Here is a 25091-nt window from a genome sequence, read left to right as displayed (position 1 = left end):
TGACCGGACCATTTCAGCACTTTTACTCTTTTCCTTTTTCAGTCAAAACTGTCGGTTGTGAGTCCCCGTCCAAGTCGTCTACTGCAACAACTCACCTGTGTTACCTGCAGAGGACATATGAGGTGTCATCACCTAAATGGTTGCCAAGCTACAAAAACAAACACCCCAATCCACTCATGATGATCTACGAAGATTTCTGCTTCACCTCTCTCTGCTACACCTCAAGTTTCCAAATGTTTGTCAGCTAATTTATTCATTTATTTTTTTGTCATCTTATCTACGACAGCGCTTCATGAAAGTGTTTACAGCAGAAATATGATTGAGCTGTTCTGTGGTTCATTGGCAAACATCTCCACTTTGGTGTCATCTGTCCAGAGGACTCTGAGGATAACACTAAAGTACAAACGTTTTGTTGGCAAATTGTTAAAAAAATTGACAAGTTACAAATGTATCCGATGTGTCGCTTTGGAATAAGATTCTGGGTTTCTGCCTTGGACGTACGTCAGGTGCTGCGGCTAAATCCGCCACGATATTCGCCAGACAAACGTTAACTTTGTCTGCTTTCTGGCGATGTCTGACAGGAACATCATAGTGGCTTATTGGTGACTTTCACTGGATGCAGAAGCTATGATTCAAAAACATTAGTGCTGTGGTTACAGGTCAAAGTAATGAGCTGACATATGCTAAATTGGGGAGCTTAGGTCACTTTGTTTTCATTACTCGTGACCCCTTTCACTCTGCATTTTATCCATTGTTCATGTGATCTATAGATTGGTGCAGCATTTCTGTGTTCAGATGAAAAGAGTTAAGCTCTCAAACCGCATTGTTGAAGCACATCTATATGAGTAAATTAAATGAATATCCATTTAGGTAATAAAAATTGGTCTTCTGCAAGTTTGTCACCATCCCGTTGTTTTTGGGTCATTTGCCTAATTATTAATTTGAACATCTGTCACCATGTCTGGGATGTCCCCGCCTTTCGCTTGTGGCAGTTGGATATAGGCCCTAAGACCCTGAATTGGAGATGGATGGATGGACATCTGTCGGTGTCAAGGTTGCTGTTCTGTTGCCAGCTAAACTAATTAGTTGTGAGATCACTGGGTATTTTTTACCCTAAATTTTATAAAAATGTGTTTGTGTGCCACAAATTTAACATGATAAAACAGCAATATATTCAATAATGACGCACTGCAGAGCTGCCATCATTTAAAAATAGTAATAACATTAAAGAATCCAGCAACCAAAATGTGCAGCGCCTGTGTTTGAATAAGTCTTGACAAGAAGACAGACTAACTGATGGGTTTTTAAATAGTATTCTGTACTTTATCTACAGTTAATTAAATTTTTACGAACAGCCCTATAAACCACGTCCTTGAATTTGCCCCCAAAAAATACCAAGAGCAGCTCTGCAGGAATGAAGCCCAACAAGTGCAGCATCCACTTTAATCACAGTGATACCAGACTGGCTCATCGCTGGATGTGCCACGCGCAGCACGCTCGTGAAAATGATGAACGAGGATTGCATTTTCACAACCACAAATCCTAAAAAAGGTGAAAGGCTGTGTAAGATGTGAATTAAAACGGAATACAGACACTTGCATATGTCTCAAACCAATATTCGATAAACTAAAAAAAACATAGAAAATGTAAGATTTGAAAGGGAAACCTTATAAAACTTCATGAAAAACATTAGCTCATCTTGAATTTACTGTACTGTTAAATAAAGTAACTGTAAATCTTAACAATTCCCTGAACGTCAGATTATGCTTCTTTGCAGTTCAAAAATTAGATTTGGGGGTGTGATAGTTTTGCATGTTTTTAATTTGCAGATTAGGGCGAACGTGGATTAAAAATGAAAGGGTGCAGACTGCATATGCTGTGGATGATCATGCGATAGGACTGAAAACCAGGCTAACTAAAAATGTGACTTTGACATCTCATAAAACAATAAGCAGGGTAAATTCAATTTAAAAGTTCAGGAAGGTTTATCTCTTTCTGATTAGAAAAATACAACCACTTACTTCCCCCCCCCCCCCCCCCCTGATAAACATTCCTTTATTTATTAATCACTATCACAATTTAAAAATACATTGAAGAAGAAGAAGAATTCCATCCCATGATTCTTCCATCGATCTTCCAGTCAATTCAGATTATCTCATATCAGGACGTTTAAAGCTTTTGTTTGTTGCGTTTTAATTAGGTTTAAAGTGTCTCTGGCGCCCCTATCGTCTCAACGCAGACAGTAAAGTTATGTAGCATGACAATCCTCTCTTACATCTCTTATAGCAGCCTATCTGAAAATTTCACAACGTCCATCTGTCCTCGGACAGCCTCCTCCACCAGCCCATCCGGCTTTAGCACGGAACATCACGGCTCGACTCGCTGTCAGCCTCTGCTCTCCTATAGGGCTGCCTGAGCCGGTGTTTGATTGGATTACAGTCGGCTAGCCTTTACCCTCTAACCCTGCTGATGTTGGCTTGCTGCTTCCTGCTCCCTCAGCTCCCCCTCACCGACTGACGAAGCCTTCCGAAGCCGCACGGCGAAGCGCGTCGCACGGACACAACTATCCGGGACGAGCTGCTGTTTCAGCCCGAGGAGAGCGGAGCGGAGCGGAGAGCCCCGAAACAGGCAGGCAGGCGGACGCTAAAAAAAAGCTCACAGCCATGCGGAGAAAATCGAGGATATTGCTGTGTTTTGCGGTGCTGTGGGTGCTGGGAATAGCCTATTACTTCTACTCGGGAACAGCGCTGAGTCGAAAGGTAGGATTTCCGTTCCTCGACTGCTTTTTCTGGCAACAGGGTCCGCCCGGTGCCCGTGTGGACGGTTCTTTCAGGACAAAGCGAAATGTGATTTGGCGCTGTTTTTCCTCATTTCAATGCTGGGTTGTTGGTTTTTTTTTTTTTTGCGGTTGCACAACGCTGTGGAGAATGTGATAAAGGGCCTGCTAGTATCAGTGGGCAGGCATTGATTTGGTGGAGATGAATGTGGACAAGGGCTGCAGGGTGGCTGGTCTGGCCGGTCGGCACGCGCAGACCTCCCGGTTTACCGGTGGTCGCGTTCCAGTGGCAGCGGGAGCAGAGCACGGCGGCTCCGCGCTGCCGGTTTACCGCTTTATGGCTGCCATACCGGTTAATTTGTGGACACAATCCAGGTGAAAGCATGCACAGTGATTCTTATTAATATGAAGCTGCTGGCCTGACTCTCAAGGCCGGGGGGGTGGGGGGGTGGTTTAGCCTGTGGAGCACGTCAGCACAAGCTGCTGCTGCCTGAGTAATAAAGTAAAGATCAGGAAGTATACATCTTGATGTCTGGGGGAGTCTCTTTTTTTTCTCTGACAGTGTCATTAAACATTCAATTTCTTCTGATCTCTTCTGAGATCGACTGAAAGTCAGCCCAACTTCCCTGCTGTACATATTTGTCTCCTAATTGTATGGCCTCTGATCATTTGTCAAGCCATTTCCTATCCTAAAGTGTAGGCTAACTGGTGCCTACAATTTCCACTATGATACATGTTTTATTGTTTTGTGGTTTCGCAAGTAAAATGCCAACATCTATAATCTGTTTCCAGCATCTCAAATCATTCTTTGTAATGTAAATCAGCACCGGGCACTTTTCCAGACATGACATTAACTTCTGTGAAAGCAGAATTAGAGGCAGCCCTTCTTTAGCCGGAGCAAAAGCTGCTTTCGTGTTGCTCAAACAGTGATGAACAAAATGTATTTTGAGCTCTGGACTGAAGAAGACCTCATCTTAGAAAAAAGGGGCTAACATGCCTCATCATATTCAGACTTTTCATAGATTAATAGATAAATAACCTGGCGTAGGTGATGGATCACGCAGATAAGTGGATTTCAGAGGCAAATTAGAAACACCTGAGGCAGCCGCACGAGCTGCCTTCTCCAACATGACCCCTGGTTGTGACCTTTAGGTGAATTGTAGGACAGTTGCATTCGACTGGGTTAGTTTCATCCAGGTTTACCAAAACAATAAACTGTTGCTCAGTCGTTTCTCTCAGGACTTTCCCATGCGTGTCAGGTAGCCTCTGGGGTGTCCGTGGGGACGTGCTGCTCAGTGACATCGCATGTGTAGGCATGGACTTCATTCATGATTCACTCAGCTCGCGCACGCACCAATATGTTCCGTGGAACATGTTAAGTTGAATGTCCTCCAGGTGTTCTGTAAGACAGGGTACAGTTTTACACATGCCTCTTTTCACTGTGTGTGTCTCTTCCAGTGCTGATGAAGGCCAGTGCATCCTGCTGCCTATGTGTGCTCTGCCATGAGTGGGTGGTTGTGTGCACAGTCCACTGCCTCTATTACCTCTCTAGATGCGGTTATGTGTGTGTGTGTGTGAACATCCTGTGTGTATTCCACCTGTCTCCTGTCTTGTCCTATCCGTCTCTCTGTGTTTGCTTTGCTCCAGTCAACCACAGCTGCCCTTTTACTTTTCCATTAGGCTGATAGCTGTTCTCGGCGGGTGTGTGCGTTAGTGTGTGTGTGTGCGTGCATTTATTTGAGGTTCTTATCAGGTTCAATTTGACACACCATGATAAGCAACTTTCTCTGCTGTTGGATGCATGTGGTATCAATAGGGATGATGGGGGGGGGTGCAGCTTTCTTTACACGGAGAGTCAGTAAATCTGTTTAAACATCGGTGCTGCTGCACAGGTAAAGAGTTGTTCTCCATTACACCCTCCTCCTCCTTTCTGAGAGAGGAGGAGGATTTTATAACTTCTCTCTGCTGTCATGGAGAAAACTTACTCTAGTTTAAAGAATTTTTCAATGTCAACAAAACCACTCTCACCTGATGGGCCGATTATTTTTAGTGCATTTCTTTTGAATCTGGGCCTTAAGAAGCCAACTGAAAACTGAATCCAAACTTCCGAGATTCTTGCACATAATTGTACTGTTTTCTTTCAAATTGTGTTGGTGCCTTTTAGGTCTACAACTAAAGGTTATTTTTGCGACTGGTGAATCAGTTTTTTTCCCTCTAACTATTTGTCTGTAAGACCTCATGAACTAAATTCAAAAGCTTAGAAATGAAATCTTTCTAGAGCTCAAAGTGTTGACTGCAAATCCTTCACATACAGCATTATGACACATCAGAATGGAAACGTCAGCTCCTGTCAGATTCTCTTGCTTTCCTCCTGAAGAGGCTTCATGCAGTCGTGTCACCGCTGCTCCCGAACACTGTGACACAAGTGTCCATTTCTGAAGAATCTGAGCGACAGTGTTTCTGTGAGAAGAATTAGTTCAGCCGCCTTCTTTCGGCTCAGTCACACGCCGCTGATACTTTGGCTCCACCGATCAAAGCATTTCTGCTGTTATCAGCTGAAAAGTCCCCTATTTGGGAGAATATGCTTCATCTTTGAGTGTGAACACCAATTTAAAGACACTATTTGACTACAGTGTGTGCGCTATCAGAGTTTGGCGCTAATGTAAAGGCTTCCATTTCTGACAGATTCCCTTTGATACAGCAGGAAAAACAAAGAAAACCCCCTCATATGTCACAGTGTCTCCTGAGGTCAAGAGCGAACCTTTGCACAAAATGTTCTTTGTGTCTGTGGTCAGAGACTTCGAGCTGATTGCTTTGAAAAATGGATCTTTCTTTTATTTGTTTACACAGAGTGTTCTCGAGCGTTTGTCAGGTTTACTGGGCCTCGATTACACCAACTTGCGGCGTAAGATGAGAGAAACGCGAGCCGATTGCTTCGTAAGGTTTCACTATCTGTCAGCATTTATTTATACTTTTAAAACACAGGTTGATGGAATGAATGTATCCTCCATCATAACTAGCTAATGGACTGAAAGGGAAATCTCCCGCTCTTTTCTTCTCTTCTCCTACACTTATTTCACAATATGTGGTAATTGTAGGGAGCTTTTGGAGACACCCAACAGCTGAACTCGAAATAAACCCACGTATCTGTAATAGCATTGTTGTATGCAGGAGGATGCTGTTACACACGTAAACCAGCTTCCTCACTACAATCCCCCATTAAAGTCCTTGTTGGACAGACCTAAGAGGGATTTCTCCTCCTGCCAGCTCTTGAGAGGCAAGCTTCTCACTGTTGAGTCTACTTCTCTTGCTAATCAGTGCGATGCATGCAAGCTGAGCTAAATGGCAGTTAGAGGAGGGTGGCACCAAATTGCAGAAAAGTCAACAAACATGCTCTATGAAGATATTTATAATCTCTTTTGAGGAAAGCTGCAGACAGACGGTGAATTATTTGATAGAGTTGTTTTCTAAGATGAGCGATGCACATTGTGTGCTCAGATACCCCGCCGCAGTCATTCTTAGAAACAACTGTTTTCTTGAATTAGAACAAAGTGCAATCCTGTGATTAAGAAGAGCCGAGAAGGGAAGACTGAGCGTGCAAGAACAAAAAAAAACAAAACGCATGCTGTCAACAGTCATGTCTGGTTCATTCGTGGGAAATGTGGATATGTAGCTCATTTTCTCAATTAAAACGTGCAGCAAAGCTCTGAGTGGCGGGTGTTTATGAACATGTTCTAAGCAGGTTTAAATTAGTTTTGCGTTGGTGGCAGACGAACCTCTGGAGGTTCTTCGTTCTCTAGAAAACTGCAGAGGGGAGAAGAGAACACAAGAACCGGTTCAGGAGGGATTCTGGCTGGTGCAGAATTAGTTGAAGTTACAGTGTGTGTCTTATCTGCAGCTTTAGGGGCTCAGCTGCATGTAGCTGCATGCCTCAAACTTCAGCTTTCTCAATGCATCTGGCAGGCAGTGGGACTCCTCTGACTCTCTGACTGTCAGTTAGGATGAAGGTGATGTGGCAATGCCTGCGACTGGCCTCTGCTCCTCAACACTTTGCTCTGTGAGTGGGTCCTGAACAAGATAAAACGGTGTTGTCAGCTGTCAAACACGCACGCCTCAACAGATCGACATCTGTAACAAGCACACATGCATTGTATCTGTAGTCTTTAAAGGTGAAATCTGTACACACGCAGCTTCTCTCATGATATTGATCGAACATGTTAGAGTTCCTGTTGTTGTGTAACCACAGAAGGGTTGCATATCTTTAAGACCTGTGGCTTAGAAACCACCGGAGGCCCCCGGAGTTCGATTTGTTTACAGTGCCAAAATAAAATGTAATGCCAACCACAGCATGAAGATCCAATATTATTAACAAAATAAATACTCTTTCATAGCACAAAGGCACAAATCAATGGGACTAAACAAAAGCCTGGGACCTATGAATCCTTTTCAAATATATGGTTTTGATTTGATGTATCAAATGTGTGTGTGTGCACGCGCTCTTTAAACTAATGATCACTTGTGTCAGATGCTTCACTCACTCGTGGATAACCAACTGTTATTTACTGTTGTGTTTTTGTCTGAGGATGCACTTAAATAGAAAAACTCCTCTTTTTTTTTTCATAGTCACATCCGAGTCGGGCAACTGCATAGCTGAGAGTCTCAGGAGAGAGGTGGTGTCACTCTGGTGGAGCTGCTTTACAGATGTGTGTGTGTGTGTGTGTGTGTGTGTGTGTGTTTGTAGGGTTGACAGACTCCTCACTCTGGGGACAGTTGACATTATATTTTGAAGGCGAAACTTTTACTGTAGCATCTGGCTAGTATAAGGCTAGTATAAGGCTGAGTATAAAGAAAAAAAAAAAAAACCCACAGTGGATGTGGAAATGTTCCGCAGATTTGTAAAAATCGTGATGAAATCAAGATGGATTATGGTGTCAGGACCTTTCCCACATTATTTGTGAAATTGCTTATTGAAAACACGTGAAAACAAAGAAGTAATGGTGAAGACAGAAATACTTTTTATTGCGTAAGTGTGCGTACGTAAATGAAAACTCTTTTTTTTCTCAGTCTTTTTGAGGAAGTGTCTGTTATTTCAGCCCTATGCTGTATTTGTTCAGTATTATTTAAGATAATCTCCATCACTCAGATTGTTTTGGCCTCGCCTCCTTTTGGTCATTCCACAGATTTTCAGTTGGACGGGTTTCTTGGCTTTTGGTGTCACACATTAAATGCTCTTTTGGTGAGGCCTTGGTCGATTTGCAGGGATGTCACAGATTCTCAGTGTGCAGAAAGGCAGCATTTATTTTTACCCTCCACTTCCTAGCAGAGACCTGACAGTTTTTTACCATAATAGTTGGGTATTTGCAGCTTTTTGGGATTTTTTTTTCTCCAGTCCCAGCTGAGGAAAAAAAAGCCTGAGGCTGCCATCACAGTGGGTATGGTGCTCTCCTGCTGTGTTGTTTTCTTCTGACAAACGTACATTCTTAAAAGTTGCTCTCATCAGTTATTTCTCTTGCGGGATCATCCACTTGGATATCTCAAATATTTCTCTGATGAGAGAGACGTTTGAGGTCTTTCCAGAATGATTTTGGACGACCGCCTATACAGGTTTGCACAATTCATGGACTTGGATGTTTTTCTGCATCAGAGAGGATTCATTCCTGCATCTCTAAAGCTCAGATACACAAGCAGTAAGAGGAGATTAATATCACATGTCTTGAGCAACCAACAGTTACCAGAAAGTCCAGCTGCTCCTTCATTGTTGCAGTAGGCCTCGTAGCAGCTTCCCAGACGAGTTCTTTTTCTGTCCATCGTTTTAAAGCTCTTTGTGAATTTAGTTTTTCAAGACATGAACCTTACCTGGAGTCCATCAAAGTCCTGTCAGATTGATGTTAAGTAGGATTACAAACCATAAGGAACAAAAAAAAAGACAAATTAAAAGAGAATTGTACACTGTGTAGGGAAGAGCTGAGCAACTGTTCGTCACATATTCAGAAATTGAGAATATTGCCCATCAGTTATTGCATCTTACTGGAGTATTGTACATTCTTCGAAGTCATGTCATAGTGATCAATGCTTTCAACATTAATATGATTAAAAAGTCTTTTAAAAAGTCAAAAATCTATCAATTAAATCCTAAAGAAGCTTTATTTTGGCGTTAGAAGCAGGGTAATGACTGAAGGTTCTGTCTGCGTTTGGGATGTCACTGGATGTTCCCGCAGGTTCCCACAAGTGACCTGAATATTCCGTGTGAAGCACCATCCAACACCCTCATAACTTACCCAAAACAGTTTTTTAAAGAAGGAGTTTAGGTTGAAAAGTATGATGGAGCTGTTAATAGTAATGGCAAATAAAGGGCTTGAGCAATAATCGATCAAACCAATAAGTGTGCTTCAATAGGATCAAGAAGGTAGGAGCAATTATGGAAGGATGAAAAAAGAAGGGATGAGAGAAGAGGATGAAGATGATTCTCAAGATCCAAACCGGAAGAACGGTTGGCAGTTTTTATTTCCACTTGTTAGAGGGAGTTGGTGCTGAAATCCAGCGATCAGATGGCTGAACAGACAGATACCAGGAGATCAAGTTTTAGCCTTAGCCAAGAAATTCTCTAGTTTTGTGTGTTTGTATCTTTTTTTTTTTTGTCATTCCCCTCTGAATTATTTGTCAAATCCTTGTGGTTAAACACAACAACATGTCGCACCTCTGTGCACTCCAAACAGGATTATTTTCCTCTTACGACGATTTTCTCTCCTGGCAGATGACGAGTATTCGTGGAAAAGTTAAAAGTGGCGATGATATCCATTGTTAAAGGGACCCGTGTGGAGAGGAAAGCTCTTCAAAGGAGCCGTTTCTTATTATGAAATCAAAAGAAAGTAGAGCAGCCCTCTTTTGTACAGTTTATCTCTGAGAGACAAGCTACGGCGAAGGTGTCGCAACACTGAATCCTTTTTCCTTACCTTCACAGTAAGGTCAATCTGTGCTCCTGTTATCAGTTTAAACTATACAAATATTAACCTGATTTCGAGCACAGGTGGTCAGTGTTTTGCATGCGCCCTGTCTCTAACAAGCGCATTCAATTACAGGCTATTACACACCTAACTGCAACAACCACCCATGTAATTTAGCTGTGGCATTTCCATTACCGGGCTGTTCCGTAATGGAAACGATGCACTGCAGAGCACAAATCCCCTCAGCTGTAAGCTTTTTATCATTTCTCCTCCACTCAAGTGTCTCTTTCAGCATCCAAGAGTAGAGAGACATGCCCCTTATGTTTTTATCCTTGACATATTTGAGAATACAAGCAAATAGAAGACAGACTGCGGCGGCGTATGCGTCAGATCTGGAGATATTTAAACTCTTTTTGTTTTTAAAAACTGCTCCATCTGCCTCGCTCTCGGCTGGTGGTTACAGCCGACTTACAAAAGTAATATCAAATGAATAGATGGAGAAACGAGCAAGCAGGCATCCTGTCCGCCCACCGGTTTCTCGCCCTGACACATTCGCAGTAGATTGTGTGATCTGTCACAACTAGGTCACGGGATCCTGATACTGACTTCATGCATCTGCAGATCTTTCTTCACTATGTTTCTTCTTTTTCAATTAGTTCTTTTTTTTGTAACAACATAAACAAGACAAATAAATGGAGGAAATGACTTAGTAATTGTACATAAAGACGTCTGCGTACATTGAAGTGTAAAATCTGAGTGATAGAAATGAAGGTTTCTTATTAACTTGCATCATATGTTTCGAGGAAATATCATTTTTTGACATCATTGCCAAGGATTTTCTGTCCTAATGAAGCAGTCATTGACCATGTGGGAATCTTTTAGATGTGTTATATGTAGGGCACTTTTAAGCTGGTACAGCAAAGCTCCTGCTGTGTTGAAACAGAATTTTAGAAATGAAAGAAAACCCAGACTATCTGCCAAAGTGGTGGGTAGGTGGATAGATTTTCTTAACAGTGGCTCGTGGGAGGTGTTAATTTTTAACCCTGCTTCATATTATGGTCAGTCAGTATTTAACTGGCATTTGTTTTACTCTGTAAAAATGTCCACCTCTCGCAGTAACAGTTTTGATGGAAACCGCTATTTGTGATGCGCCTCGATGCTGCATTATCCGATTGTCTTCTTATTAATATTTAATCTCCATTTTCTTCAAGATTTTACTGTCTTACCGCTGCCTTTCGGTATTATCAGACTGACTGAATGAGACCTGGTTTCTTGTTGTGTCACCTTCCATGTTAACACTTGCAGAGGAAGATCAAGGACAGATATTACCCGTTTCTCCACTAACGGCTGCCTCAGCGGACAAGAATGCAGTGCAGTCATAAGGCAGGTTGTATTTCTATACATGCAACTCCTAGTTTTTTGTTTTTATTTAACTGGAGTAACAAAAGTGAATTACGTCACTTTACAGGAAATGCTTTCGCTGCTGCTTCTCGTGACCTTCCCACCTCATTCCACCATCGGACAGGGTGCCATAGGGCTGAAGTGAACACGCTCCCATACACATATCTATAAAAAGGGCCACATTCCACAGTAACATTTTAAGGTTCGTGGTCAGCACTAGTAAAGGAGATGCTTGTAAAGTGGCCTTTTACAGTATGGCGAAATGGGTTTTAGGAAGCAGAGGTGCTGACTCAGCTCCAAAGGCCTCTTCTGGCGCCTTGTAAAAGAAGAGAGAAACGGCTGAATAACTCACTGAAGGGCATCGGAAAGTCTTGTCTGACGAATGTCATATTTTTCTATTCGCAGCCTGCTAAGAGTCATCGCACAGTGACTTTAAGAGGGTTGACCAATTAGTCAAGAAATCTGTGTGTTTTATGTCTTTTTTTTTTTCTGTGGACAAGCTGTTCTACCCTGTTGGACATGTATGCAGACCCTCTGTGTCAGTGTGTGACTGAGCTTAGTGTACAACCTGAAAAAACTGCTTCAAGTTAACTTATATCTGAGCTGGGCATCCTCAAAAAGCTGAAAATAAAAACCGAATCATGAACACAAGTTGTCTGTTCAAGATGTTGAACCTGTTTACGGTATTATGAAATTAAATATAAAATAAGAAAAAGACTCGTGTGTAGCACAGCTCGCATGAAGGTGAAAACAGACTGCTACTGTTTGGCATATTCCCCTGCTGACAGAGACCTTGGTTGGCGGTCCTGTAAAAATAGACCCATTTAACATAATGGTAAAGCATTCCTCTGCTTGGCATAAACCCTCAATTGAAGCACAGACTTGACTTCTTCCTCAGGACTTCTTCCTCAGGACTGCAGCCTGCTAGTTTTCACGGTAGGAGCTATTTGTGGTGATTCTATTGTAGGAAATCATTTGGTGCTTACTGTAAGCTACAAGTACCTTTTTTAGCTCTAGTCAGGAATACCAGCATTTACTGAAAACGTTTAACCTGACTTAAAACCCCTCTATTTTAATTAAAAGGACAAAAGTTGTGGAATGGATCAAATAGAAACAAATTCTCAAGACTTGCCTGGATATTTTTGTTATATGGCCAAGTTAACTGGTGAGTTTTATTTCTTCCACCTCAAAGATTAGTTTCCTGTTAGTGACCACTATTCTTTCATCCTTATTTATTAGAGCCATGTGTCGCACACTCTTTTGGCAACAGTTCACAGCACTTTTCTTCTTAATGCTGTTTAAGGAAATGTGCCTGATTATCCTTTTCCCTCCTCTCTTTAGCAACATTTCTGCAGATTTGTTGCTCGATCTATTTCTACAGTTATATGGAAGAATATCTTTTCTAAACTGTGTCTAACAGTCAGGTTTTATGCTTGACAAGTGGAACAATAATGATGGGGAGAAATAAGGGGCGTGGAAGTCACCAGTCAGTCGTCTGGATATGATCTATTGTTTCACACGTTCATGTTTCTCTTTTCCAGTAAATATCTATTTATCACCGTGGATGGAAAAATGCTCGCATGGCTCATTTTGTCACAGTGTACATTTATGTGGAAGTGTGTGTTGAATTTGCTTATTTTCCCTGACTCGGTTCATATTTCAGCTTTCCTCTAACGTAACATATGGTAATGCATTCATTCCCCTCTGTAACCCTCCTCTGCTCTGTCTACATTTCTTTTCCCTGCTGGTTATTTGCGCCTTCCCATGCATGCACGCATGCTATGTTGTGTTATTTCTATTTTTTCTTAATGTATTTTGTCCTTTTAAAGCTGGCCAGAATTCAGTTGTTCACCTTGGGAACCAGTTAGTCTACAAACTATTCCTACAATTTACAGACCCATCAGAAGCGAGCCTGTGGCCCGTTTTGGGCCCACTAACCCACACTTTTTACAGACTAGACTAATGGAAGAAAGTGGTAGAGTATCCTGAGTTCTTGAGCCAACAGGGCGCCGTGCCTCTTTCTGCGTCTCTGTGTTTCTGCCTTAAAAGGTAGGTTTGATTTATCTGTGTTTTCAGCTCTGTGGGGGTGGAGCAGATGTGATTGTGTCAGACCTCATCTAGATGAGCTAAGAATAGCTAAGGCCATCTAACACCTTAACTTGGATTGGTTTGAAACGGATCGTTTCTTGCCTTCTCTCCCGCGTGTTAATACTAACTGATGTCACGTTTGAGATGAGGCCAAGCCTGCAGCTCACACACACTTTACAGATGAAGCCGCGGCTAGCTGGGGCCAGGCTATTGGAAGGTGCCCGAGCATTCGCCTCTTTGTGCGATTTTAATACTGTGTTACTGCATTCTCTTTGCAGAATATGTGAATGGTTTCTTTACAACAGCACAGGCTGCTGACTGTCAGTTTTGTTTGTGCCTGACACACAGCATCTCACCTGTCAGCCTCCATCTCCTCTCTGCTCTTCCCTGTGCCGCCACCCTTTCACAACATGGCAGTTGCAGTGTGTGTGATGCTCCCTCTCTCGGGTCAGAGTTAACCTGTCCGGTGAATGATTGACCCAGCTGTGCTTAACTACAACAGCGAAAGAATCAGCAGGTTTCTAACAGCCAGAGGTAAAAGTCTGAACGCAGTTCCTGTCAGCTGACGGATTAAAATGCTACGTGAAAGAACAGCGTCTCAACCATAACGGCAAGACTGAGATGAATTGCAGCAACAGAGTATTTGTACACTGGCTGGATTGAAGTCAGCACCGTTTCATTTTCTGTTGCTGGCAGATCACTGAGCTCCCACTTGTTACCATTCGCTTTTCTCGCACTGCAGCATTCTTGAGATGAAATCAATAAATGTCTCAATAGTGGCTTTCACTCGGTCGGTTTATTGAATAGTTGAAATTTAAAAGTAAGAGCAGATTGTTGACCCCTCCTGCACTGTCACAGGGCCATTTCCTCCCCCCCGTTCACTCAGTCTAGATGGATCTTTTGGAGAAATGTGCACCAATGAAGAGAAACGCACAGTGAAGGCAAGAGATGTACAGCACCGATGTGTGGTCCAAAAGATGCGTTAGAGTTGAAGCATTTGTGACACTCACTGGTGATGTTTTTCTTCTTGTTGCTGTTGAACACAGTCTTGGTTAAATTGAAAGTTCTTCTGCTGTAGCTCTCGTGATCTAAATCACTGTCATAACTCTGCCTGTAGCTTTTAAATCTCTTTATTTGTTGTATTTGTCATTTTTGGCTAAAATTTCTAAGGATTTTATCTTGGCAAAAAAAAAAAAAGAAGAAGAAAACTTGACATGAAAGCTATGAAGCCAAGAGAGAATTAACACCGTGTTGCACAGAAGCAGCAACCTTTAATGTGAAACGGGGTGTACTTTCTTTTTGTTTTCAATGTTTTGTCACCGATACCCTTTCATGACTGTTTTAAACTGGTCCTCAGGCAAATATTTGTCATAGCTGAACTACAATGAGCAACACACCCACCAACTGTCAAACCAGGTCATAAGAATGTTTTGATAAAGCTCTGTAATATGTCACTGTCTGGTTTCTTTAAACACAAGGTCATAACTCAGAATGAGACATATCCTTCATCCTGGGGGGGTAGCAATTTATTTTAAAGGCTCTGCATCCCATTACTAAAAAAACAGAACATAAAAAGCCTGTCTTGTCTGTGTCGGAAAATCTTCAGAACAAGAAGCAAGTGTGTAATTAGCCTTAATCAAACGTCTTACATCTGTTCCCCTTCTGTAACTCCAGCCTGCTGAACGCGTCTGAGGTTAAATGCGGAGCTGGTTTTGTGTCGTGATCCTGTTTTAAGGCTGACGGGCTGCGTGTTCGGTTGTTGCAACACACATACAGAAACGTGACATACTCCTGCATCAAAGAGGACCCATTGGGACCAGATGTCTTCATGACACATACAAAGAGAGCCTTGAAAACACACAAGATCTTGTATTTACACACACACACACACATGTAAAAAAAGAGCATTACATGAGCCTTTTGGTGGATTCTTTAAACATTTCACCGAACATTAATTTTACAGCTGAAGTTCAGTCAGCCTGCGACAGGGGGCGCTGCAGCGTGAAACGGCTGATTTCGTGCTTGTGTCCTAACAGGAGTGCGTTTACGCTCTTGTCAGACCACAGGCCGGTTTCCCATCTTCAACCCTGTCCATTTCACATAAGCTCTGACGCAGAGAGGGTCGCGACGTCTCTGGATCTTGTTCATATGTGTTTAGTTTATCTTCAACTTGCATTTGTGGATGGGGCAATGAACTGAGTTCACTGACAAGTGTTTTCAGAGGAGTTGCACCACAGAATAATGTATGTTTTGGATGTAGTGCTGCCCAAGAGCCGGAGGATTCCAACAGAAAAGATGGATTTCTCTGGGTTTCTTTCGATCTGATTGTATTATGCTCCCACTGTATTGTACAGTTTTAAGTTCAGAGACATTATTATTAAATTGCGAACAGTTTATCCAAGCAGTATTTTAAAGAGTGGGGGAACCCTCTCCGTCATACTTTTAAAGGATTTGATGCTCTCTTTACACCCATTCATGATTTCACCTAATCGGTTATTAGATGTCGTACCAGGTTTTCTTTTCTATTTGGTATCTTTTTTTCAAATTCATTCGTTTCTCCCTTGTGTTTTTATCAGTTTCACAACGTTTGTTTTTCATCTCCGCCCCGACTTTTTGGGGCATTGAATTCAAATTGAGCATGAATGATGTCCTTGGGCTTTTTTTTCCATTTGCAATGATTCACAAACTCGACTTTTTGGAAACGGGTTCGTAGTGTTGCGAAGCGAAAACTTAAGTTGCTTTACTGCAGCATCTACTGCTCGCTGCCATATGTGATTCACATAAACCCTCACATCCATGAGAGCAGTTTCCTGACTTACAGGAAACTTTTCTCCTTATATGGCAAAGACTATATTTATAGACTTAAAGCTCCGCTCTTGTTCCAAACAAACAGATGCACTCTTATGCTATCAGATAACGTTCTGTGGTGCGATTTCAGCTGGTGTCACTGCTGTAATGCTGATGACCTCAGCATCGCTGAAGGATGGAAATTCATTCAAAGCGGTTCATTGTTTAGATCTCGCTGCCTTTTTAAAGCGTATTATGAATATAGTACGTTAAATTAGATTTGAAAAACACCAGGAGCTGCAATTTTCACAAACCTCTTTGTGTAATGAACAGTATTATGGAAACTCTCTTTGACGGGCAGATTTCCTCTAAGCCAGCAGAAACCCTTCTAACACCAGTGGTGTTCTGTGGCAGTAATCACAGAACACCACTGGTGGTTCAGGAGGGACAATCAATTACTGTTAGCAGGGAGGTGGAGGAGGAGGAGGGCATCAAAGAGGGCAGGGAGGAAGAGGGGGCTTAAAGGAAAGAAAGGAGGGGAAGCAAGTGGTTGATGAAAGAGTTTGTACAACTGAATTGAGGATTTCAACATCTCCACCCACTGCACCCCACCACCCTGACCTACTTTTCCCTCTGCTGACACACTCAGATGATTCAGCGTTTCACTCCATCTCCCTCCCTGCTTCTTCTTTCACCCTCGTGCTCGGCTTTTCTCTCCTTCTCCCTCCTGCTTTGTCTTGTTTGGAGAAGGCCTCGTCCCGTGTCTCCACCGGTGCCTTCTCGCTTTCAGGAAAACTGGAAATCTGAACTTGGCCATAATCAGAAGCTGGTGGTTGAAATTCACTCTCAGACTCCCACCGCCTAACAGCTGGGGGAACAAGCTGCTTTCACAGTGCTGAATAGTCACTGCCGCCATGTAAACGTTTGGCATTTTGAGAAAGATTTTCTGCTTCGGAATCGAACGTTTTTGTTTCTTAAAGTGATGATTCACAGTTTGAATAACACCAACAGATGATGCTATGTGATTACTTGAGTGCTACTCACTCTGCATGTGACTGATCGTGCTTAAACCCAGGTAGAGGGACAAAAAGCGCATACTTGTACAGGATATAATCGCCGACTTATTGGATCGAGTATCCCGCCTCTCGGCCTTTCTTCATTTGTTCCCCCCTGCGTCTCCTTTCTCACCCCCTACAAAACTCCCCTCTCCCTCTGTCAACAACTGCGAATCAGCATTCCAGCGTTCTTTCAAGCATTATTTCTTACTTTTTTTTTTTTATCTCACTCCCTTCACGTCTGGCTGCACTCCTGGACAGAAACACAAAGGGTCCTGTCTGTGACCACTCTCACTCAACATGAAAGAGTGTGTGTGTGTGTGTGTGTGTGTATAAGATGGCATTACAGTGTGCCAGTGCATTAGCAGGACACCGTGGTACTGTGAGCTCTGTTTATTGTAGCTGCTGAGCCTTCACTGGCAGATTGAGTGGACAGTTGGTTGTCCTGGGAGGTGATGTTTCATAAACTGGCCTGACTGGTTGTTTTACTTGCTGATGACCAGTAATTGTTCCCCTTCCCGTACTCGATTGTGGCTGCTTTTCAAAACTGAAGTCACGCCTGCTCCTCCGTCCACTCCAGTATTAGCATTTAGTCGTAGGTTGATTTGAAATGACTGGTAAATACTGGACATTGATTTAGCTTTTGTTTTGAATCTCTGGTTTTGGAAGCTTAGAGATGGTCTGTGTGAGGCTCGCCTAGATGACAACCATGGGCTGCAATGCTAACAAAATGCTGTTCAGTTTCTACGACAGTCACCTGCTGTCGTCAAAGCTCTTGTAAACATGAACTGATATATAAACATCATAAATACTGCCTAAATTTATGATTTTTTTTCACAGTCCAATATAAGTTGGCTTAAAACTGTCATTTAATATTTGACCTAATAGCGACAAAATGTGTCAGGATTCCACAGTTTTCCCATTTTTCGTGCTAATGCGCTACATCTATATCCACTTAGTTTCCTTCAAAGCTCAGTTTTTAGTTCAGCTGCTTTTTCTTTTTACCCTGTTGTAAGTTCCTTCCACTACACAGAGGCTTTTAAGCATTTTCCAGTGTCTCACAGTGGGGTTACATGGCACTGTAAGGAATCGGATTAATGGCTAAATTACAATAAGACTGCGTTATCAAGTCCATGTATACACCTTAGTCTGACTAAATATTGGACCGGATCGGGTTACTTGCAGTCGGATTAAGACCCTGAGTTAACTCGGTTGATAGCCACACTAAACGTGCTTGTAGACGGTGAAGCACGGGGTGAATTGGACTTTGCTTTCTGCACACAAAGCAATGGAGAATGCGCCGTTGTGCATCGTGTTTGTGCCACAACTGTGCTCATCACAAACGAAATGTGGTGGGACGTAGCTTCATCTTGCTCTTCGTTCGCCATCTTTCTCGAATGCCTGAATTTGTTGTTGTTGGTGGTGGTGAACAGGCCACCCGGAAGTGGCTCTATAAGCAAGGAACTGGAGAGTGTAGTGGTATGATTTCCACCTTTCGTGTGTTCAAATCCCCTGCATGGAAGGTACTACCTCCTGTAGGGGTCCTTAGGCAACACCCCCTTTCCCTATCTGCCTACCTGTAAGTCGCTTTGGATAAAAGCGTCTGCTAAATGCATAAACATAAATATAGTTGAAATGGGTACAGCGCCACCTATCGTACCGGGGTATGACATGTTTGTGCCAATGATTCGATTTATTCACCGCCATATATCCAAGGATTTTTTTCCCCTCGCTCAAATAAGGAGCATAATCCAACTATAGCTATAATCGAATTAATCAAATTTTTGTAGACCCACTGACTAATAGATGAAAGTGACAAGGAAGCATCTTCATGCAATACAAACTCAACTGTGATGGATTCAGACCCCCCCACCCCCCCGTCAGGTGTGGGCAGGATTCCATTGAGCTTGCTCTCTAAGCAAAGCGACCCAGCCAAAAAATAAAAAAGGAAAAAAAGTTGATTGAATTCTTGTTCCATGTCTAAGGTCATATTTTCTCGTTTTGTCTGACACACCCAATTCCGAAGACATCAAACTCACAATCGCTCAAAGCAAAGAAAATCACTGGAAGGGGTGTCGGGGAAAATGTTTGGCATTTTTTTGCCTCAAAATTACCTCGGCGTTCCATCACCTCTCGGAGTAGTTGCTATAAATTGTTTGAGCGTTGGAGAAAAAGAGCCCTTCTCTGCAACAGTAGCTGCCAGTGTTGTTAAATTGCAGCTGTGGAAAAAATCAATGCAGCAGACGGCTCAAATGTTTAAAACTCGATCGCTCCCCAGGGGAAGGATATTCCACTGGGTGGATATTTTCTCAGCGCCAAGAGGGAGCTGGTACTTTGTAAATCATTGCAACATACCACGAAAGATGGAAGAAATGCGGCTCTTTTGCAGTATACGCTCTTTTATGAGAGCAACAGGTTTACAGTAGATGACACACGGGCGGGATCTGTGTCTGTGATGTGGGTCAGTAATTTGCTTCTGTGTAGCAGCTCGACTAACTAAAGTCATTTATTGTGTCGCCTACCTCAGCCAGTGATCGTTAAAGAGTGAGAGAAAACGACAGGAAATGAAAATTTGTTAGATCTGATGGTTTGTTGGAGCAGGAGTCGGTCTCTGTGTGTGTGTGTGTGTGTGTGTGTGTGTGTGTGTGTTTTGTTGCATGTGTTTGTGTGTGTATAGGATGCAGATGGGGTTTTGGGAAAGAGGCCAGCACACACAATTGTTCCATTGAGTCTTACAACGCCTGTCTCTCTCTCTCTCTCTCTCTCTCTCTCTCTCTCACACACACACACTCACATGCATATACACACACCCTGGTGAGACTTGTCACAGTTTGCTGAGTGCAGTCTGAATTCTGAACCGGGCAAAGTCAAAGTGCTTCAGGGTTGTTTTGTGGCTCTTACAAACGCCCCCCTGTGCGCTCTCATTTATTTGTTGTCCTGTCCTCCCTTGCTTGATAAAGGTTTTTTTAAATACTGAGAGATAAAAGGTCAAAACGGCAAATTAAAGTTAAAGACAACATAATTGCCTGGCGCTCATGTCCAAAGCAGAGCATTTGTTTTTTAATGGCCATGTATCTGCAGGAATGAATGTGTCAGTCATGTCTTATTAAACGGCGGGGAGTCAGAGGGGCAGCTAAAGGCTTTTTTTTCCCTAAGTAATTTATTAAGCTTGGGATGGCCCTGTGATGACCCCCAGGCTGCGCTCCGTCCTGTGCTGGGTGAGGGTTTCGGTTGCATGCAAATGTTTGGGCACCCCTGTTACGATGAACAGCTGCAACGAAAAGATGACCTGATTCCGCAAAAAATGCAACATGAATAATGCAGCAATTCTTTGATATTCTTTAGGCAAGATAACTTTTTTTGTTTTTAATGTAGTCTTTTACTGTTATATAAAAGATGGGAAAAGTATCTTAGGAAGCTGGAGGACTTTGTTCCTGTAGGTCAGCATCTATGCACACGTGTGCCATGCTTTCAGGCAACAAATCCAGTCAGCTGGTAAGTCTTTGTGGTCATGGCAGATTTCTGGATGCACCTTTGTCCACATTTGAGCCTCAGATCCAACATTTGATGATGACTTTTACTCAGGGTAGAACATCCCTGTCAAAGCTCCTGGGTTTGAAGTGACTGTCCGGCTCTTTTGAGATTTATAGAATATTCCTTCCATAATATTTGACCTTATTTTTGAAGCAGCTTGTCTTGTTTTTTTCTGCTTCCTCTTTCATCACTCACGCTGTCGTGTATCATTCAAATAGCACAGCAGGAAGAGCTGCTAATACCATAGCGAATGGTCCAGCCAGGCGAGTATGATCCAGCAGGTATGGATAAACCTGCCATTCCCTTAGCGTTGCATCCCAGTCTCAATGGTCTAGTTCCCTGTTTTATCATTCTCAGTTTTCCTGTTTTGCTCTTAAAAAGAGAGATAATTGACATATTGTTCTAGTACATATCCCTGCAGCACTCTTTTAGTAGGAACAGTTATATAAAGTAAAACCTGGTGCGATGACGTTGATAAAGAGGTTTTTTTTTTTACTTTAGGCTTTAACACGAAGCATCGGTCCCAAATGTTTTAGCTTGCCGTTTGTAGGAGTGAATGTAAAGTTCAAAGTATTGATTAAATGATGGACTAAACTTCAAAATTTCGAGGAAGCGGTGATGAAGCAAGAGGAAGACACGGGCAAAAGAGTAAGAGGCGAAGAGATGATGGGGAGATATGGGCTGATGGGTGGAGGAGAAGAGAGATTAATTCAAATTAAATCAAGTCAGCAGACGAAGTCAGGAGGGGTGCTCTCAGATGAAGGAGTCACAATGTATAAGTTGACGGTTTTCTGCCCTAATTGTGCTCCCACAAGGGCAAAAAAAGTTAGTTTCAATAGCTTCATTCTTTAAAACCCGATTGTTCCTCCTCTAGGTGACAAAACAAAAGGAAGTGCAAATGCTGAAGGCTCTCATCTGCATCTTCCCTCCTCATCTAACCTCGGACTCCCGCTGCGTAACGACATCCCACTTATGGCAGTGTTTTTTTTTAGACTTGTTTTTGGCAATGAGCCTCTTTTTCCTCTTTCTTTCATCTCCGTGTTGAACTGCTGCCAAAAGATGCTGTGTGTTAGTGTGTTTCCCCGTGTGTTTTTGTGAGGCCTGAGGACAGCGTGATTAAGGCGGAGGAAGAAAATTTGACTTGTTCTAGTTTTGTGTTTGTTTTTTTCTTTTGTCTTTTTGTCCTGGATAAACAACTTTCAGCGCGAGGAGCAGATGACGCCATCACTGCAGGGAGCCTGAATCAGGAATATTAACACGGTCACATAGGCTCTCTCAGAGCCTCATGAAGATGCTGAAGACCAGCGAGATGGAAGGATGTGAACTTTGGGTTAGAAGCTTTATTTGACTTACAACACAGACAGGTTTTCTGTGCTTGTCCATGTGATACCAACTCATTCTCATGTATACAGCCTGATTTTTAACTATTAAACTCTATAAAATGAAAAATTTTTTATATTAATCCTCTTTTTTGTGCTCCTCTACTCCTTTTTTTTTTATTGGGTCTGTGTGTGCTTGTAATTGAGATTTTGCCTTTACTGGTATGGCAACAGACTTTGTTTTTCCAGCAATGCCACAAAACATTGAGAAGTTTAGTTCACTTAGTGAGTGAATAGCGTGAAGATATATTGTTTACTGTCAGAGAGAAAAGTGTCAACACATTCAAATTGGAGGCATTTAACTTAGTTTGCTCGGTAGGAAATGTCATCAGTGCCACATTTATTTCATGGTAACCCTGTTGAGGGAAATAATCAGGGTTGGGGCGCCGGTGGAAATCAAAGTCAGTAGGCAGTAGCTTTCAGTAGATTTGTCCCGAGTGGGCTGGAAGAAAGATGTATGATTCAGAGGGTGATCTTAAAATGGTTATTTTCCCAAGCTTTGTGGTGGGGGTGGGGGCTGGTGACTGTCCTGACTTGTGAAGAAAACTCATTCCTGAGACATTTTTTATGTTTATCTAACCAGGCAGGCTGATCAGACATGGCTTCCTTTCAGTTATAATGGTGGGAATAAACAAGGTCACGTTCTGTTTTTAAAAACCTTCCTTTTGGTGTTTATACTCAGGAAAGCTATGATTCGATGTCCACAGGGGAGGCTAAAGCTGCATCTTAGATTTATCATTTAGCTTCTAGCCCCTGTGAAAAGTTTGTCTTTTCACTCCCTGGGGAGCTCAAAGTTAGGTTCGGCCTGCTGCTCGGTGCCATGCTTGGAGCTGGTTTGGAGAAGGTATTTTGCTTAAGGACACTTCAGCAGGACAGATGATGACCGTCTCAGCTAAAGGACGTTTCTGATAAGGAACAGCTCTCGCTGGCGTGCACCAGCCTGCGGGTGAAGGCCTGTAGCAGATGGCATATAGCAATATTCCTCTCTGGGTTTAACACATCAGACACAGTAAATATGACTTTAAAACGACCATATGTTAAGCAATGCAAGGTTTTCTGGTTAGCTTCTACTACATCATGTGGTGGTAAACAGAATGGCTCTGGGAAACTGGCATTTTTCATTGTTCTGTAACATTTTAATGACAGTACAACTAATTAGCTGCACGAGGAGACAACTAGCAGGTTAATCAGTGTTATTTGCAGGCCTAAACAAGTGATGGAAAACAAAAAACAACAAACGGGAATATCAGTGAATTCCCCATCATGTGTCATCCCTGCTGCTGCCGCCCCTCAGGGTTTCGTTGCCTCCTTTCCCTGCAGATCCTGACAGCTGATTTCCTGCCCTGTACTGTTGTCTTTTAGTGATGTTGTCACGGATTAAATTTCCACAGCAAATCCCATCGTCGGCACAACTTGTCGTATCAAGGACGCGATTTAATCTGGATGTTTGCTCTGGAATCAAACATGTTTTCAAGTCAAACCTCTGTCTTTATTTTATCTCTAGCTGACTGGTGGGAAGATGTCCTCTTCACACACCGTTCAGATACTTTAGAATGATGTTTTCTGTTGATGCGTGTTTAGGTAGAGTAGTGATTTGTGTCTCACACGTCTTTGAGTGCTGTGTGTGTGTGTCTGTGTGTGTGTGTGTGTGTGTGTCTGTGTGTGCATGCGTGTCTGTTGTTGATGAACTGTTGACTCCTGTCTGCAATAATCTATCAGTGTATGTGATCAGATTACTGGATTATACTAACTATTAGAGGCTTAGATAAGACCAGATAACACACACACACACGCAGAGGCGTTCAGTGAGCATGTGAGCTCACAAACCCCCACAAACGCAAATATAAGCTGACACTTGTGAAAACACCCTCACAGGCCTGTTCTGATCTGTCGGGAGCTTAAAGTCCATCAGAAGTGAGAGCTCAGTAGTGCTCTGAGCTGATCCTTCGGTTTGAAAGACACAAGTTAAGGAACTTGTTTGAGTAGACATCAATCTCAAATTTTTGATTTACTGTTTGAAATATCTGCTATTAATAAATAAATTTTAAAAAATCAGCTTTGATGGTCCGAGTGTCCACACACAGTTTGAAAGCGTCTCTTAAAGCCAAAGAGTTGGCTTTAAATCACTGATGGACAGGAAGTCAGTAGTCACCAGGACTGGAGCGCTATGATTTCAATGTAGATTGTACATTTAGTGTCTGATATGTGACTTTTATTTCCCCCAGTAACTGTAGATTTTTAAAATCTACAGTCAATTGGATTCTACCTTCAATGGAGGCGATCATTTAAACAGTCACTGGAACATAAACAATGCATGCGTAGACTTACCAGTCAAATCTGTGAAGTGACCAAAAAAGTTTTATGACTTTGCCCAAAAAATAAGTCGCGAACATCTCTTCTGCTCATACGAGCATTTCATTCCAAGTCTGTGTGACTCAAGTTGATCTGCTGTGCAATGACGCAAGTGCACTTTTGTGGGATTTCCTCCTCTTCCATACTTACTTTGAGTCACGTCTGTAATTGTGAAGTCTGTCTACTGTGCATCAACATGTTTGGCTGCTTGGGTTCAGCAGTCTGTTGGCTTTTCTGAGAGCAGGGGCACCCAAAGGCTTTCTTAAGCAATAAATAATTGTCTGGTAGATTTCTATTAAGCTGCAGGTTTCTCCCGTGTAACACCAATGATGGAACCACTTATTGCATGGATAACATCTCTCAATGGAGACTTGTCTCACTGCTTAGAGAGCTTGGAACTGATTTTACACCCTGACTCAAAGAGGTCTTTGAATGAGCCAGTTCATGTGTCTGTGCTGTTTGAAACAGTCCAGTGTGTGTGTGTGTGTGTGTGTGTGTGTGTGTGTGTGTGCTCACCTCTATGTGCTATGAACATTTGTCATATGAAATACCAAGCAAACTGCTGCCCGAGTGACACAACCGAGGGCAGAAAGATGACGTGAGAGACAAAAAGATGATGATAGACGTCAAGAAGGACTGCAAGATGGAAAGATGGAGGTAGAGATGACAACGAAAATTACACTTGGGGATTTCTTCTGATGGCAAGACTGGCTCTACTTGCACATCTGTAGATTAGATGCAGCGCAATAGATTTGTCTCAAAATCCACCCACAAG

General features: G+C 42.5%; 1 protein-coding gene across 1 annotated transcript in view; it reads left to right on the top strand.

Moving 5' to 3' along the window:
• Nucleotides 1-2258: 2258 nt before the first annotated feature.
• Nucleotides 2259-25091, top strand: part of galnt2 (UDP-N-acetyl-alpha-D-galactosamine:polypeptide N-acetylgalactosaminyltransferase 2) — a 45889-nt gene continuing 23056 nt past the window's right edge. Inside the window, exon 1 of the mRNA XM_072380361.1 lies at nucleotides 2259-2759. Coding sequence (XP_072236462.1) covers nucleotides 2664-2759 — 96 coding nt within the window. The 5' untranslated portion in view covers nucleotides 2259-2663. The remainder of the gene's footprint in view (nucleotides 2760-25091) is intronic.

Source organism: Leuresthes tenuis, unplaced genomic scaffold (genome assembly GCF_036924035.1).
Source record: "Leuresthes tenuis unplaced genomic scaffold, fLeuTen1.0.hap1 SCAF_2, whole genome shotgun sequence".
Classification (NCBI taxonomy): Eukaryota; Metazoa; Chordata; class Actinopteri; order Atheriniformes; family Atherinopsidae; genus Leuresthes; species Leuresthes tenuis.
Note: the sequence above shows the minus strand (reverse complement) of the source record. Positions and strands in the feature narration are given on the sequence as shown.